At 34.4% G+C, this 18,667-nt stretch overlaps 1 protein-coding gene across 50 annotated transcripts in view; it reads left to right on the top strand.

The window, feature by feature from the left end:
• The window catches only part of RBFOX1 (RNA binding fox-1 homolog 1), a 541,423-nt gene that overhangs the window by 479,939 nt on the left and 42,817 nt on the right, over positions 1-18,667 (top strand). For 33 of the 50 annotated variants that reach the window (XM_085514202.1, XM_085514205.1, XM_085514208.1 and 30 more), the window contains one exon: positions 6,027-6,107. The exons of the other annotated variants lie outside the window; for them this stretch is intronic. In XM_085514202.1, the coding sequence (XP_085370328.1) occupies positions 6,027-6,107 (81 nt within the window). The remainder of the gene's footprint in view (positions 1-6,026; positions 6,108-18,667) is intronic. 50 annotated transcript variants of the gene reach the window in all.

Here is an 18,667-nt window from a genome sequence, read left to right as displayed (position 1 = left end):
TGGGATTCATTTAATCTTTCTGGCCTTTTCCTTTGAATTTAAATGACTGTTGTGTAATACCTTGGAAACACTTTTCCGTGAAAGTGTTGAGATTTTGCAAAGCTGAATTATATGATTATACAGCAGTTCTAGATGCTGTGTTGAAAATTCATTGCACCAAGTCTACAGAGTTTAATTTTGGTGAAATTTGTCTGTTTATCAATGTATAGATTAATTCATTTAAAAGAAAAAATTACATGTGCCTAGATTTGAATTTGGCCATTGACTTAAATGGGGATTTTTCCAAATAAACATCTTCTCAGCATTATTAACTAAAAAGTTTAAATTATTTTCTAAATACATAAAAATGAAATAATTATTCCTCTGAAAGTTCTGTGTTCGTTTTCAAAGCATAAAACACATCTGCAACTGTTGTTTCAGAAGCCATGTTCGAATACGATTGTATAACTGGTGACAGGGATGAGTTTCAATCTATTTGCTTGTCAGTAATGTTTTCTTGAGATGAAGGTTTTGAGCTTTCTGCAAATCATCCTGACTTATGAGATATTCCACTCTGACTAGTCTTATTTAAACATGTAATTACACAGCAAAACCAGACTGACCCCATAGCTGGTGTGTCTAAATTAATTTTATGTTTTGTTGCCCTTTTTTTGAATTTTTTTAAATTAAAAATGTTACAAACAAAAGAAGTTTTGTTACTTTTATATACACTGACTATATTATATATATATATTATGTGGCCTCAGACAATTCCTCTTCCTCAGTGTGGTTCATACAAGCCAAACTGTAAGATGTAGAGACTGGATGTAAACCAGCTATTAATAGCTACTGCAACTGTCATACTGTATGAATAGCGCAGTTAGCCTTGGTATGCACTACCTGACCTGAAGCCTCAGCTCCTGTATGCATGGAGGTATTCTCTTGAAATTAAATTTGATACTGTAATTCAAATACCAATCATGGCTATAAACAAAGAGCACTGTCTTTAAAATCTCTCAAAGGATCATTTAAGGCAAACTACGAGGTAATTGGTAAAACTCTTGTTTGTTCAGGACTGAGTGGGATGTGTGCAGTATTAAATAAGGTTGTAAATTAGTAAAAATCAGAGGAATAAATCCTTGTGATTAAAAGGATAACGAAGAGGGATCCCTGAGTTAGGATGGACAGTCAGGCAGACAGACCATTTTGAAACATAACATTATAAACTAATATATGAAATGTGAAGTTAATACAGTTAAGTGGAGTGGAAAACAACTCTGTTGCGTTCTAAACCTTGATTACATTTGAAAATTAATGCTAAGGCAGTTTGAGATTATGTTAAGTCATATTCCAGACATATAGCTCACGTCTTCTCTTTTCTCTCCTACGTTTTCTTCTTATTTGGGGGCATAAGATCACAGAGTCCCCAGTACATTTACATTTCAATTGAATTTCATATTACTTATCAAGGGTACTGAGATTTCAGTTGTTTATCTGCAGAGCTGGCTGAGACAAAGTTCCATTCTACAATGGGATACAATGCCCAGTATTGCTGTGTCAGGTTTTCTTTGTGAAAATGATCTGGGGAAAATCCCCAAGCATAGAACTGCTTATAGTGAAAGGTGGGTGTTGGGGAAAGTTTGGATATGTTGCTTTACCTTGTTATAGTGGGTTTTTTTTCATTCTCATGAACTTCTGAAATCTGACTGGGTTGGGGAAATAATAAGCTCACAGAATTCAGGATTATTCTTTTTTGTTTTCCTCTTTTATATTCTCAGCTATAGCTTGTCATTCAGAGTTTTTAGTATAAAAACAGCACCCATCAGGGTAAGCAAACAGAACTGAGAAATTAGTAGTTTGCATCTCTGCATCTAATTGCATTAGATCTGCATTTCTGTCTTATCAATTTATTCAAATAGGTAATTTACACAGAAAATAGTGTCTTAACGCAGTACGAGAGGATAAAGCATAAGCACATCTACTTGTAATCCCTCCAGGGCTATGGAAACCATAGTATTCATGTTTGTACAGAAGGATTCCAGTTTCATTTGTTTGTGATTTAATTCATATTGATCCCCACTCATCACAGGTTATCAGCAGAATATAAGTGTATTTCTATATTCTCATGTATCTTATTTGGAGAACAGTGTAATACCAGCTCAAAATTTGTATTTATAGTTCAGAATTTCTCTTGTGTTTTCTCCTCAAAGTTACAAGTGAACACAGATTAAGTTAAAAAAAAAAACAAAAACAATGCTGACCATCATTTATAGATGTTTTAGTTTGCTATGGGGCAATAGAAAGATTAGGAGTAAAGGTCTGATTTTCAGAGGTCCCGAAAAGCTTCAGTGGGACACATCTCTCTGTGTATGATCACAATGAAAGTAACAGAATGTCAGTTTTGTATGTACCTGAACGTGAACATGCTTGGCAGGAAAGTTACACTTAATGGGCAATAGTGACAGTACTACTGCTTTTATAGGATTACACAGTGAGCTTCTGGTTTAAGGTATTTCATTTTATTTTTGTGACAGTGTGTGAATAAAGGTTTGCATCCAGATCTGAATGTTAAAAATTCAGTAAGAAGCATAGGGAAACTCTCCAGGGTTGCTAGGTGTTTTGGTTCAAGCAGCAGCTGAATTTGTGCCGGTTAGTTCCTGCCTTTTGATTACAACACAGGGAACATGTATAACTGATTAAGCTTTGTTTTGTTTTGTTTCTGTTTGGATAGGGCATTTTTGTTTTTATTTTTTTATTTTTATTTTTTTTTGTAATTGCTTTACATCGTGAAGCAGAAATATTACCAAAAAAAATATATGCAGAATACAGCCCATCTTTATTAGTCTGGCATGTTAAAGAAAATAACAACAAGTCAGTCACAGTGCTTGTTTCTAAGTTGGCATTACTATGCCTCAGACCAAGAATGCTATGGCACAATCTATGGCTGCATGGGTAATCTGTTCCTTCTTAGTGCCTCAGTAGTGCATGTTCCTTTCATTTTTTCATTGATAAAGCTTTAAAGCAATGTTATGGGGCAGAAAAAGGATGCTGGCATGGGAGCAGGGTTTGAATGAATTTGCCACTTGACAGATTCCATTCTATCTGTAATGTTTTTTTCCAGACTAAGACACTACAGTACATAGTGGTAAGTGATCTAACCAGCTGCGTGTGGCATGTCAGGTTCCAGGGAAGGAGAGCTGAAGCTTCATATATGGACTATATATACTACAGAAGGGAGAGGTGAGGAGAAGGGGATTTGAGAGAATCTCAGATAAAATTCTTAGCAGAGCCACAAACCTTGTTGTTTATCTAGTTTGTAGTTAGATGACGTAGGTAACATCTAGCCCCTGTATGTGACTTAATATACTGGCCAATGAATATATGTAACAGGAAAGAGAGGTCTATTTCCCAAAAGCAAGGAGTAATTGGAAGGATGACTGATGAATAACGTTTGTTGTGCAATGCACTGCTGTTCCCTGAGTCACTGCCTAATTTTATTGAGTGTTTTGATGACACTCTGAGAGATCATAATAAAGAAACATGCACTTTGCTCAGATAAGGGATGGAAGGAAATTGGAACAGAATTTCTACATGAAGAGATTTTGTAAAATGTCTTAGAACACCACTAACACAGGGACTAAATTTATCTATATACCACCCAGTGGTATTGGAAGAAAGGGAAAATGAAATAAAAATTGTTGAATTTAAAAAAGCAATGCAGCTTTTATACTGGAGCTATAAATTAACATTCTATGACAATATAGATAAAATATGATACAAATATTTATGTTTTAGCAACCAATTTGATGCTTGGTTGACAAAAGCAGGAAGACGGTCCTAATGCTAGGAGTAGAATAAACATGTATAATGAAAAACTTATTTACCAAGGGAGCTGAGTGTGCAAGAGATTAGAGTGGTGTAATCTTCACAAAATCTCCTTGTATGTAGTAGCCTTAGATTTTGTGTTGTAAGTTCTCTGGTAGCATGGATGAAAAAAGCACCCATTTTAAAGCATTTCATTATAAATAATCTTAGAGAAAGGAAACTTGGACTTGTATGGGATGGCATCAGAGAAATTTTAATAAGAATGTTAACTGTGAAAGTCAAAACTTCTCCGGCTGCACACTGTGGAGAAAGCAAAGTTTTAATCTGATAGATAATATACATGAAATATAGTCTTCTTAAAACCGTTAGCATTCTGTACTTACTAAATATACTTGATGCCATGATACTTAAATTGTTTTCAAAACCTAATGAAAATTACTATTTTTGATGGTTCCTTCCCTTTTCTCATTTCACTTCTCTGGGTGAACTCATGCCTCCAGTTCACACTTTCAGGCCTCTGTAGCAGTGCATATTTTGAAGCATCTCTATAGTGGTAAATACATCCATATTCCAATGCATACATTCCTACTGTTGTTCATCTGCCAGTCCGAAAACTGGGATTGCCAATGGAAACGCTATAGGTGTACTCTCCTTTATTGCATGGCTTCCACTATTACAGATGGTTCTTTCTTAGTAATTAAAAAGCCACACATGTAAGACAAAACAAACAGAAGACCTTGTTTTGCATTTGTGACTAGTATTGAATTGAAAAGATAGCAAAAGACAGGAGAAAAAAGAAAAAGGCTGTAGCTCCAAAACCCATTAATGTAGTTTATACTGTGGTCTGAGAATGTGAAAGCAGAACATTTCATGAGATTTCCAGTGCTCATGCACTTAGCTAAGTTGTTGCAATTGCTAGAATATTCTTTTTTTTCCCAGTATTCTGAATATTTCTACCTTAGCTGACAGCTGCAAGTGACAGTTTAAAAAAGGGTTAATGATTTATAAGTATTTGCAAACTTGGTTTTGAAATAAATCAGGTATGGTAGCTGCATGTAGGCTGAGGGTTTCTCTTGTTAGATGAGCCAGTTCTGATCTATTGAGTTACTTTGCTTGCAAGTCAATGCATGACTTCTCTTAATTGTATCAGAAATTTTCAGGTAAATTTAATGTATTTGGAACTGTGTATTTCACACATTCTGGCTACTTAAAGTGCATCGGTGTATGTTCATACGTTTGTATTTTGTATATATGCATATAAATGTATCTGCAAAAACAGATCCATCACAGCCTGCTCCTCCTGGAGGTGTGCAGATGGAGAGACGGTTTTTTCCTACCGTGAAGTATTAAATTAGACAATCTGTTTTCATATAAGAATGCTAGGGTATAACCACAGAGAAAGATGCTGAAGTAGCAAGGTGTTTGATTAAATTAATATTAAAACAAACATAAAACAATTCTAAACTTAGTTGATTTCTTCAGGATGAAAATGCATCAAAGAAGAACTATTTTAAATTGATTTGTTTATTACTTTTGCTTTTTTTTTTTTTTTTTTTTTCCTTTTTTGATAGCTTTCTTTTTTCTGTTTTGCTCTTAATCCTCAATCCACCTTGTATACTGGAGCGGAGAATTTAAGTATTTCTCATTCATGCAAAGATCACTGAAAACTTTACATGTAGAGTCACATTTTGGTTTCTCACACCAGTGCTAATTTAAGTAATGTAACTGAGATCATGCTTGGTCTGTACATATGAGCTTTGCAGTTTGATTTAACTGTTGTGTTTGCTCGGTAATCTCTCATCTCAGTCCGAGTTTGGGGGTGAGAAGCAGCAGTTGGGTGGAGGGTGGGAGCTTTGCAGGAGCTCACAACAGGGCTCCTGAGGCAGCCTCTGCTATGGAGATGTAGGGCAGAGAGGGAGAGAGCAGCTGCTGCAGGGTGAGGGACTGGGGCGTGCTGCTAACAAACACAGCTTGCTCCAGTTTCCCCATGTGATAAAGAGGGCATTTGGATTGGGGGGTGGGATGTCTGTGTTTTGCTTTTTCCAATGTAAAATTTTACATGCTTACTGGGGCTTTTTCTGTTTCTGTGAAATTAAAGGACATGAAGTGCCTCTGCTTCACTGCACTGCTTCAGTTATGGCTTTATTTCTGTTTTGAGATAAAACTGAGGTTTAGCTTGAGTGTTCCAAAACCAGATACCACTCTCTCTCTCTCTCTTGTAGGCAGGGTGCTGCTGTGCCAGGCAAACCAGGAGGGATCTCCCGTGTACAGTGCCCCCAGTTCACTAGTATACACATCCACAAGTAAGCTAGTGTTAACGGCTGTTATTTTTTTTCCTGTTTTGTGACAAAGGACGTTATTATGAATTAAGCCCCATTATACTGTAAATTTTCCAACTAGCTCTTGTTAAGGTAAATGTGGTATTTGTAAGCATGTGTAAGAAGTAATGTGAATGGATCATTCAATGTTTTTCCTTGCATCTTTGTCCTGTAAGAATATTTTATGGGAAAAAAGGAAAAGCCTCTGTATTTTTCTGTAGAAGATGAAGTTGTGTTTCTTTTTCCTTCTTGGCCACAACTTTGATTTAATAAGCAAGAAGTCTCTTTGGATTATCAATGTCTCATGTAAAATTCTGATGCAGAAGTAGGTCCAAATCCTGAGAATGTTTTTGTTACATTAATTGTACCACTGATGCCCATTCCAAAATCCATTCAGATGAACAGGTGTCTAGCCACGTGACATAGGAACAGTTGTGCTTGTTAATAGATGAAAATCTGCAAGTAGCTGAAGATGAGGAAATCACTATTTTTCATGTAGTGACCTTTTAAATTATCCATAGAAGCAAGAATTGCTGATTAACAATCAAAAAGAACATATTTTGCTTGTTGCAGTACAGAAGTTTCTTCTTCCCTGCTGCTTGCTGAATTAGGGTGAAGAGCAGTATTTTGCTGTGTTCTTAGCAGATCTCTGTAAGTAATTGTCTGATTTAACAGCATTACATTATGTAATCTTTATGAAGATTGTATTCGGAATACAATCCTGCTCTTTTAAGGCACTGGAGCCTTAAAGAGCCATTATTTAATTTTATTAATTAAAACCAGGAATGAAATCAAAGGAGTTCCAAACTGGCCGTCTCTGTATTGATGTAACTGTCTTATGGCAAAGGCTATGAACAGTATTGCCTCTGGAGCTGTTGTGTTTACGGAACAAATATTGGACCTGCTTTCAAAATCATAGTAAATAGAAAAATACATTAAGTTGTTTAAATGAGAGCTGAAGTTGAATTTCTGTATGTTTCTGGATGCTCTAAGAATATTTTGTATTGTCACATTTCCCAAGCAGAAATTGTTTTTATCTTAGTAGTAACACAGGGATGAAACCCTGTACCACATAGGGGATTCATCCCTACAGTATATCTTTAGTATATCTAATTTCTATTATTATTCCTTTTTGATTGAAATGCCCCAGGCATCCGAGATTTGTTTTAAAGAAAACTATTCAATCATTTCATTCTTTCACTGTTAGGGAGCTTCCATGGGAGGAGAGGAGCAGTGTTTTTTATTTTCTGTGATATATCCCAAATAAAGTTTAGGTTCCAAAGTTTACCTTGTTGCTCCTATTAACTCACTGTGTTATATCCTAGCAAATTTATTTCTGGGTCTGCTGTTTACATCTTACAGTACTTCCACTATATTAAATCTCTGCATAGCTATTGTAGAGCTAGCTAAGCTCTAGACTTCACTGTTCACATTATTTCTCATGAGTCAATTCCTTTGAAAAATCTATTTTGCAGTGGTGTTCCTTGAATAATGATATACTAACAAACACCTGTTTATTTTCCATTATGCCAAATATATAAGTAAACAGACCTTGCCTATCTGGCTCCCACTGGGCAATATGTAATACATAGTTTCATAATAGAGATTGCCAGTAGTCCTTGCAGTAGAAATTATTACACTTTGTTGAATTTGTGTGTCTGCAAGTCATACTTTATGCTTTATTCATATAATAGTATTTCATATTTCCAGAATGTTTTTTCCCTCACAGGTCCACAAGTCCTGTTAATAATGAAATTTTTACAATTACTAATCTTTGTTACTATTTATTTCTTCTAATTAAACAAGTTTCAATAAAGATGTAAAGTAGTTCAAATTCAATAGGATTGAACTGAATGATCTTCAGTTTTCTCTCATTTTCATTCTTTTAATATTTTAATGATTCTCTGTACTAGATTTTTTGATGCATATTTTTGACAGTGAATTGAAATCTGATAAATCAATATTAACATCTAGGAAATTAATATTTTTACTACTACTGTCCCATGCAGACATTAGAATGGCAGCCTTCATCTTTGAATAATTTATTAATCATTTATGCTGTTGTTTTCTGTATCGTTACTGCATTTTGCAGAACAACTTACAGCTGAAGAATTAAGAAGTTTAACATTTATAATCATTTGAATGGGAGGGAAAGAGTCAGTTGATACTTTTTAAGCTGAGAGGTTTGGATTTCATTAAATGCTAATGGAACTTGGGAATTTTTAGATGTATCAGAAAAGGATACATCCCCACTTTTAGTAATTTTACCATATTTAACTTGACCATGTGTCTTTTGTTTAAAAAATTATGTTATGTAAAGAAAGAGTGGCTAAAGCATGATGGTAAAATGTTTTTTTCTTAACTTGACTAGCTTTATTTCTCAGTTTCTTTATTCTTTAATTGTATTGGTCACTAGCAGTTTGTGATGGCTCTGAGCTCTTTTTGCCCCATTTCTTGGCTAGCCTGAAAGAAGAGTGTATTTCTTTGAACAGCACTTTCTCTTCTGGTGTTTTACTTGCCTAGGAAATATTTCATATATCACTTCATGTGTTTCCCAGTCCAGTGATTAGTTACACCTCTGAACATGTTGGGAGATGGTAACATGGCTCTGCTTCCTCCCATCACTTCTGGTCTTTTGCATAATACAGAAAGAAATGAGCTGTTTCTCTGCAAGCGGTGGAACAAATCAGTAGCTGTAGTCTCTCATGCCTCATCTGTTCTGTTATGCTGGAGCAGAAGACAGGACCTGGATCATTTTTTCACTTGCACATCTATTCTGGGAATAAATATTTTTTCATGTAGAAAGCGTAGATTCAGTGTGCAGATGCATTCATCTCTCTTGGTGGGACGCGCTATTTGCTTAACTGAGAAAATCAAAATGAGGAAACTCAGGTTGTCTTCTTGGCTGCTTTTGATTCCCATAGCAGTGGAGTTTTGAGAGGAAAACTATTAATTACTTCTATAAATTTCTTCTCTGTCATCCTAATGAAGAATGAAGAAAATAGAGAAGGATGTAGACAAGTTCTTATGTTGGAGATGCATCTGGAATATGAGGATTAGAGTACTGTGCATCAACTTCAATACAAGTATGAGTTAAACTGATATTAGTTTGGGTTTACATTTTCTAAATGTTAGACTTGTTTCATATTCAGTTAGCAAGTCTGCGGGCATCAATATATGCATGCTCTTTTTTCCACACGCTCTTTTTGTTTTGGTTTGGTTTTTGGAAATAGTCTATATTATAAAAGAAAGAAAAATTACAAAATTGCAGAAATAAGATATTTTTTATTCAAGTTCACCATACTCAAAGGGAAAATAAAGTTGCTAGCCTACTTTTTAATTGATTTGACTGATAAGAATTTAATTGATTAAAATTTTGCAATAAGTGCTGGTATAATCCAGAAAATATGATTGCTGTGGTGCAAATGCAATGTAAATCTGTCCCACGTTGTTCTTCTTCTCTAATTGTAATTGTCTGATAAAAGTTCCATCAATTTCTCTAATTAACCTAATGGTCTAAATGAATTTCCAGATCACTGGTTATTCATTTCAATATGGAAAATGCCATTACTTTGAGTTTAATTAACACAAAGCAAGTTTGCAATCCATTGTATCATTAGAAGACAATTTTACTCTTTTAACTGTTTCAATTATGAACATTTTTTTTCTCTTGTTTTGTCCCACATATGGATTTGGTTTTTTCTTCTCTAATTATCCTATTTTCTAACACTTATAATTGAAATATTTTAAACCCGTCACTCTTTGGGTTCCACCATCAAAATATCGGCGTAGGTAATTTTGATATTTATCTTTCAACTATTTTTTACACAGAATTCAGTCAGTGCTAAGTTCATAATCCCATGATATGCCCTGGAACATCTTATTTGACTAGATATTCCTTTCACGGTAATACATTTGACAGATAAGTGCTCACCAGAGAATACTTTTGCTTTGCATCAGACAGATATTAAAACAGTAAACTGTGTTGCCCTGGGATTTTGGCTTCTGAGCAACCAGAAAACAGCAAGGCAAAGCTGAGTTTTTGAAAAGTGAGAATGCAGTTCTCTTAGGAAACTTTCTGGAAACCTTTGGTCCTGTAGTTTTGTTGTGTTTTTTATTGTTTGGTTGTTTTTTTTTTTACAAAAAAATATCTTGAACAACACTTATTTACTGCCAATCATTCTGTTACTTTAGTGCATGCATTAGAAATGTTCCTAAGTTGTCCCAATAATACTTCTGATTCAGAGTTATTCTTTTAGGTGCTAGTGAAGAAGGAAAATCTTAGATGAAAAATTGCATCCAGTGTTTTGAACTTTGCTTCTACGTATATCCTCAGTACTAAAAAGACTTATGACACAGATGACCAACATATTTCCTTTTGAAACATACATACATATTTTTTTCCTCTGGGCATTTTATTTAATAGGTGTATAGTTGAGGACTTTTTGATATGTGTGTGTAATAGATGAGAAAAATCACAAATACTAAGTGTAAATACTGCATCTACTAGTAGGATTTAGTCCACTTGAGTACTCATTATGCAATAGAGTTGGAATTAAGTAAAGCCTGTTTTATTCAATGTTTCTTTTGATTGTTCTCACTTAAAAGTAGTCTATTTGGCATTTGAGTATTAGTGAACTAGCTAAAAAAACCTCAGTAAAACTATTTTCATCCTTTTTGCTTCAGTAAAGACCTTCCGGATTTTGTTTTACTGTGCCACTGCGAACAGGCTTTGACATTTATATTATACTCTGTGATACTTACAGTAACAAGGAGATTACAGGTGGAAAACAGATTTTCAGAGGGTTGTTTGAACTGGTAGAAACATTCAATTTGTTTATTTTTTCAGATTTTATCTCTTGTTGATATGTAATTACATGAAAATATTAATGTAATGATGATCCTCTTGTGACATTATTCTCTTGAGATTCCAAGATACCAAAGGTTAGGTGTTCTGACAGTTGATATATCCATTTCAGGGTTTTGTTTGTAAGACATGATTGACAATATCAGATCCAAATGGACATATACTTTATTGTAATGATAGCAATTATGAATCTGTTTTGATTTCATCATAGTTTACACTAATTTATTTCTGGTGGTTTGTCATGATTTTTTAATATGGATCCTAAATGAATTAATCTTATAAAGTGAAAAGGATCACAAGAAGTAGCGTTGAGAGTGCCCTTCTTGGTCTATATCTAAGACACTGTTTAGTGCATTTACCTGAAAAGTTAAACAAAGAAGGTGTCAATAATAAGCAGAAAGAGACATTTCCTAAGATCTATTCATGTTTCTCAGTCCCCTGCTCAAGTATAGAAGCATAAAAGGATGAAAAGTCATACATCATTTCCAGAGATAAATGTGGATATCAGCTGTTACTGAAATATCTTTTTAAGCTCTGTTTTAGCCCATTGTATTAAACCAGGGTTCATGTATTGAATAAAGTTGCATAAATCTGAATGTAGTGTAACTATATGCAGGGAACAATTCAAGGTTCAGTTGACCTTAGTTGTCATACCTGATGTTCATTCTGTGTAATGAGAACAGTGTCCTTGTTTGTTTGTTTGTTTTGTATTTGTAAGGCCTGTTTCTCTCTCCAAATTAGCTTTACCACTTTTATAATATTGATTTGGAATGGAGTTGTTCTAAATATGTTCACGTGATTCCAAAATCAAGTGAATTATGTTGTACTCCTAGTTTTCTACAACGCTTGGATTTAACAATCCTTTTTCAAGCTTTTTCTGCTTAGCAAAAAGGACTCTCAGAGGCCCTCATGATTGTGAAACTCAGCATTTGTGCTGTAATGGAGATAGGCGACAGCAGTTCCACTTATGTCATGTGTAAAGTTTTCTAATCAGATTGTAAAGTCATAATGATTGTATTTACTTTTAACATCACAAATATAACACAATTTGGGTCGTTTATTCTATAAAGCCTTTTATGTTTCAAAATTAAACGTTTTAGGAGCAGTTAAGCTATTTATCCAGGCACTTTCCGCTTTCCTATAGGAAAACAATTTGTTTCTTCTGAAAGGATTTTCATTTATACAGGCTGCTGTTTATTTGAAAGTAATCTGCTCCAAAGGAAAAAAACAGTATTTAATTTGAACTGAAGCCAGAGGATGAAATATGTATTAATATTTACTGTAAAATATTCTCAGAAAAATCTGTGAAGCATATTGCTAAAATATGCAAGAAAGCTGTAAAAATAGAGAATATGAGTCTTACTGACTGTCATTTCTTTAGCTGAGGAATTCAGTAACACTTCAAACAAAGAGTATCATTCACATGCCAAATAGGTGCTGCACATAGAGAGATAGTTCCTTTTGTATTTCTAATAAAAGGACAGAGCATCTGTACTGAGAATATTGATAAATGTTGCAGGAAGTGTAGCTGTGCGTAATAGATCAGTTTTCAATATAAATACAGCTCATTACAATGAAATTATTTTACTATAAAGAGTTACAGCAAACAGTGTAGTAGGTCCAGAGAAATTATAGTAAGTCATTCTGTCCAGAAGTCAGAATGGTAAGTTCTTTTGCAGACATGCATTCCCCTTTAGAAGGAGCAATTGGTTATATAAACTTTCAGTGAATGTGGTGATAGTTGGCTCATCTTCTGAGAATCTTAGATAAAAATGTTCAAAGATAGTACAGGAGGACTGTAGTTATGTTTAATGCAATGAATTATCACTGATACATTGTCAGTTAATCAGATAAATGATAAATAAGTTGATAACAAATCCTATATTTCAGTTTATAAAACAGAATTATTCTTAGAATTTACAGTGAGTTCTGTCTTCAGTGACTGCTGATAGTATTTCATTCCCCTTTCTTGTGAGATGCAGATACAATGCCTACTAAATGCCATTTATTAACTTCTGACAATAGCTAAGATGAAACTTAAGCAGCTGCCTAGGCTGGAGTGAAAAATACATTTTCTGAACCTCCTTGAAAGCTCTGAGTGCCCTTCTGTTTCCTGATAAAAATCTGCCTCTGTTTCCCCATCTTGACCTTCTTTGTCTGTGTGGTTGTGTGGTTGCTGCTTTTTTTAAAAACAGCTTACTTTACTAGCTGAGAAAACCATTTCAGTGGGCATTAGTATCTAGTTTGCTTCCTGTGCCTGTTTTTCTTAGTGCTTTTACAGGTGTCTGTTTCTTCCAGTCAGCAAAATAATGTAAGTGGCATTGAATGGGTTCCTTAAAGTGCTTTTCTTGGTGTTATATTACAGCTGTGTTTCAGATGGACTTCTGTTGTGATCGTAACATCTTCTTGTTGTTTTCTTTGTTGCTGTTGTTGCTGCTGTTGCTTTTTGTTTTTATTGGTAGCGCTGCTTGAAATTCCTGTTATGGCATTTTCTGTGTTCTGCATCATTCTGTTTTGCTATTCTGTAGCTGCTTTTATTATAACTGTCCTTTTTTGCTCCATCAGCATTTTAAAGGGTGATTGATAAGTCATCAGTGAGATGTATTGTGTTTATCCAGCATTTGTAAATATGGAGTTCATTTCATTCTTTCAGATTTATTTTTTGGTGCCTCGTTCTTCATATTCATTCTGATGTTAATCTGCTTAGTGATGACGCAGTGTGTCTGAACTGGTACACTTAAGAGTACTGTAATGATAGAGGCGTACTGAAATGTATGCCACTGGTGTTTAGGTTTGGGGTTTTTTAATTTATACCCGATTCCACACTTGGGTCATGTAAAATATAACATTTCTCATACTGCAGATTTTCTCTTCTTCGAATATTTGACCAAAGACAGTTGGGAATCTCATTCGTGTTAATGGAGATATGGCACTTGGCCACTGGTAGTACTCGTGCTTAATCTATCAGGACAATAAGACATTTAGGACAGTGAGAAATACATTTTGTGCTTTTTTTTTTTTCTTTGCAACATGATCTGTGATGTTATTTTAAATTATATCTTTGGTGTTGAGTCCTGTTTGCAGGCTTCCAATGTTTCCTTAGCTTTGCATTCTGTATTCTGTCCTATTCATTTTCAGTAGCTAAGGAAACATGACTGAGTCATTCTCTAAGCGGGCTGGAAAGTTGTTCATTTACAGCTTTCATTTTACCCTGTCTGATCTGGTTTCAAAAAAGTCTTATATCAGTGTCACTCCGTTCCTTATACTGTTTAAGATTTGTTATTAAATCATGTGTCTTAAAACCATGTTTTCCTCTTCCTCAACCTGAATTTCATATATTGTAAATATTTTTGATGTATTACTATTAAATATATATATATATGATTGTTTACCTCTAAGATCACCTACTCCAACCTTTAGCTCATCTCCACCATGCCCACTTGCCATGTCCCTCATTGCTACATCTCCGCTTCTCTTGAGCACATCAAGGGACAGTGACTGCACCACCTCGAAGGGCAGCCAGTGCCAGCATCTCACCCCTCTTTCTGAGATGGAATTTTTCCTTATATCCAATTTGAACTGACTTTCATAAACAAATGAGTAACTTTTCTCATCTCTCTCATAGTGCTTCATCTAATTTCCCACCACCGCATCCTTTTTATTTTGTCCCAGAAATGCTACTTATGAAAACATAGGGGACCTTGCAGATGTCAGTAATCAGAAACATCAGACAAATTATTGATCACTTTGAACATCTACATTTGGAGATTGATCTTTAACCATGCCCAGACAGCTTTTGAAGATCTCCAAGGATCAAGATTCCAGAACCTCTTTGGATAATGTGTTTCAGTGCTCAGTCACCCTCAGCATGTAAACGTTTATACAGAAAGAAGGCAGTGTACAGGTTTTGCCATTAAGATTTTGCTCCAGGGCTTATAAATATGTGAGATACAAAGTTGTTGGTACATATAAAAACAAATTGCAGTTTATTTATAGATTAGAGGTGAGGAAGATGGGGGAAAAAAAGAAAAGAAGAAAAAGAGGGAGGACTGTACTATATATACTTAAAAGAATTATAAGGAAATCTAAGTGTGTATTCAGTGTGGGCAAGTCATTGTTGGTGTAATAGACCAATGGAATCTGGAAGCAAATTTAAGTTAAAGTAATCAAATATTAAGTCTTGTTGGAACAGTTAGTTGTCCTCATGTAGTGTAGCCCAAGATTAAGCACGTTAAATTGGAAGTTGCTCTTTTTGTTGAAGTATCCTACGCATGTATTTTGAGTGCATTTGTTTGTGTTGATTATTTGGTGTGAAGAAAAAAACTTAGGAGTCTTATTTTTTGTATATCTGAGGATGAAATAATGGAAGAAAAAAAAAAAAAAGTGTCCTAAAGCAGCCGCAATACCAAGTATCATTAGAAATATTTGTTATCTTTCAGGGCTATATCAGTTGTTATCTTTCATACTTCATTATCAAAAAACGTCACAAAATTTATGTGAAATTTTGGGCTAATTCGGATTTGTCTGGAAACTTAATGCAGTAGTGTTGAATAAAGGGATTCAATTACAGTGTGCAGTGTTTTGTAAGTAACTGTCTTACATAAAAAGTTAATTAATCAGAGCTGTGTCAATTTCCTTGTGCCATGTCAATTTGCAGCAAGGTAATTAATCACTAATCGCCCAGCATGCAGCAAACTAAGGGACGATCCATGAGTCATTTATTGTTGTGGCTTTTTTTCAAAATAAATAGCACACAGAGCCATGAAGAAACACATCTTGCCTTTCATAATATTTTTATCAACAGTTTTGCATGTTGTAATAGACTGCAGCAACAAGCAGCTGTAGTTCAATGGAATATGAATATTAAAGAAACAAATGAGAGCAGATTTATAGGCCATTGCTTTTCTGTTATGTCAGTTTTGAGATTACACTGAGCAAATGAACAGTGAAAAATTACTCTTCCATGTGGAGAATGGTGATTAGACTTGTACATTAATTAGAGATTTTTGTTTTCCTTTTCAATGCATTTCAAATGAGAATGTCCTATAAGAAATTGTTTGTCCAAAATGCAGATTTATTCATTCCTAAATAACAGTGTTTAATATTGACATGTATTTTTGTACAGGGGTATGGAACTCATTGTTCCACTAATTCTGAGTAGGTTTCAAAAACAAACGTATGGTTTATATTTTGAACGAAAGAAATAGAAGGGACTTGTCATGCCTGAATTTGTTGTGTATGACAAATTTCTTTTCAATTCAGTTCATTCACAATTGGATCCCAGGGATAATAATCTCACAGAAATGACAGGTGAAGAAAATGTGGTTTTAGTTTGGTATTACTAAGCATTGTGAACTTTATAAGGAGTTTTTTGAACTTAAAATACATGCATATATGTATATATATACATATAATTTTAACAAGTTTCTTATTTTAAAAGCTGTGGTAATTGAGCTTTTACTTGCACAGAAGTTTGGACTGTGCATTTAAATGCAAAGTTCTACAAGTATTCAGTCTAACTTACTTAGTAAGTAAACTATTTAGTACTACTAAGACCAATGAAAAACTCACTTGACATAAAACATACATCAGGAGTAATTCCCAATTCTGTCTCAGCAATCTCAAATAATAATATAAATAATTCTGCTTGTCCTTCCTCAGCATATTGTCTATTATACCTCTTTGTTTTTAAATTATTGTCCCACACTTCTGAAGTATTTCCTCAACATGGGTCTTTCTAAACTGTGGTAATAATATAAATGTGTCTTCCTCCATTTCTAGCAGTTAAACTACCTTGCAGTAAATTAGCTATGAACCAATTCCAACATGATGTACCATTAAAACTCTTCAATGTAAAACACTGGAAAATTCTTGATAGCAGATGACCTGGTGATCTGTGCAGAGCAGGAGAGATTAGGAGTGATAAGGGGTAGGGTAGATTCATTCATCCATTTTGATGGCACACCTTTCTTGAGGCATATGGCACATTCATACAAATTCAAACCAGCACAAAAGCAAAGAATAATTGCCCATTAAAATGGCCATATATTTTTATGGCTTTGATACAAAATCTGCCCCCTGTTGTTTTTTACATCTGCTACTCTTTCATCCATCCCAAAGCTTTAAAACTTTAATACGCAGTGTATAACCCTTAAGTATTATTTTACCAGGTTGTGTTCCTCCTTTCCAGAACTGAAGCTTTATCAGTGTTCAGCCTTTGTTTTCCAAGGCTTAAGCTGAGTTGTGGTGTCTAGAAACTCAACTATCTATCTGTCATTTTTATTTAGGAGAAAATGAACAGACCCAAAGCTTTTGTATTTTGGGAGAAAATAAGATTTGAATAAATTTAATTTGTGAACACAAAGGTATAGGTATATATAGGCATGAAAGAGATATATCCCTCATACCTGTATATCTTCTCTATATGAGATTGTTATTTACCTAATTTTTACCCATGTTTTAACAAGTCCTGTTATTTCTAGAAAGTAGTTTACCTTTCAGAAACATTGCATTGTGCTGACCACACTTAATGCTTAAGGTTCAAACTGAAACTTGATTATGAGGTACCACGATAGTGTTTCCATGTCTACAAAGTATGCAGGAGACTTGGGCAATTTTCAGTGTAATCATTTAAGTGCTTTTTTTTTATTATCATTATTATTTAGGTTGTAATAGAAGATTATTTGTATGCTTTTTGATAATTATACTAGGCAGCAAACAAGCACTTCTACTCTTTTTCATTAGAAAAAGCAAAATTGTGTTTCCATTGTATTAACTGCTTTTTTTTTTCTTGTTACAGTTGCAGTGCCATTCACATTTAAATAGCATAATAACCAACTATAGAACTGATAGGGACTATTAGATGAGAACTTAAATTGCCTTTTTGGCTTATATTTGATTACATAACGTCCTTAGAGATGTGGATTTTGTGTTCTTTTTATTTATTTATTTATCCCTCCCTCCCACATTGTTTGTTTCTTTGTTTGTTAAACCTCCTATTGTTACCGATAACGAGCAGTTGGAGAAATTTCCCTTTTCTGTATCTCAGGTCAGAATATCAGTCTTCAAATTACTTTGTTAAATTTAAGCTACTTTTATTTAGAAGGGGACTCTGAAGCTTCCTAGCTGATAGTCAAACACGTTTTCCATGCCATTATATTAGCATTTTCACTGACTGAGTTTCAGTAGTTTGGCACAGAGGCACTAAGGAAGGTTGACCTACAAACTAGAAGTCATTAAATCCTTACCCCTCCTGGCTACTATATTCATTACTTTGGGGGCTGGTTGATGCTGCTTAATGCTTCCTGATGGGAAAGACCTTTTCATAAAATTGTTTTTATTAAGTCCATTATTCAGTTGCGTTCCAGTAGTGTTACTTCTGGTTATTTTGGGGTTGAGGATATTAAAAAGTTGGTTGCAAAATAAATTCTCTGGTTATTGTATGCTCCTAAACACCTGATTTCTCACCTGGGATAAAGTAGCATCTTTTTTTTTTTTTTACTGAATTCAAATCTAGGCTGACTTGATTGTTGGCTACATCAAACAGCATTGTTTTTATTAATGAGACTCTTCCAGGGAAATCAGACCTACCTGTGTTAATGCCATCTAAATTCCCAGCTTGCATTCTCTTATTTGCATACAAAGATTTTGTGTAAGACGATGAAACCTCTGATTGAAA

This window comes from Coturnix japonica, chromosome 13 (assembly GCF_054131305.1).
Source record: "Coturnix japonica strain WE chromosome 13, WE-NBRP24, whole genome shotgun sequence".
NCBI classification, from domain to species: Eukaryota; Metazoa; Chordata; class Aves; order Galliformes; family Phasianidae; genus Coturnix; species Coturnix japonica.
Note: the sequence above shows the minus strand (reverse complement) of the source record. Positions and strands in the feature narration are given on the sequence as shown.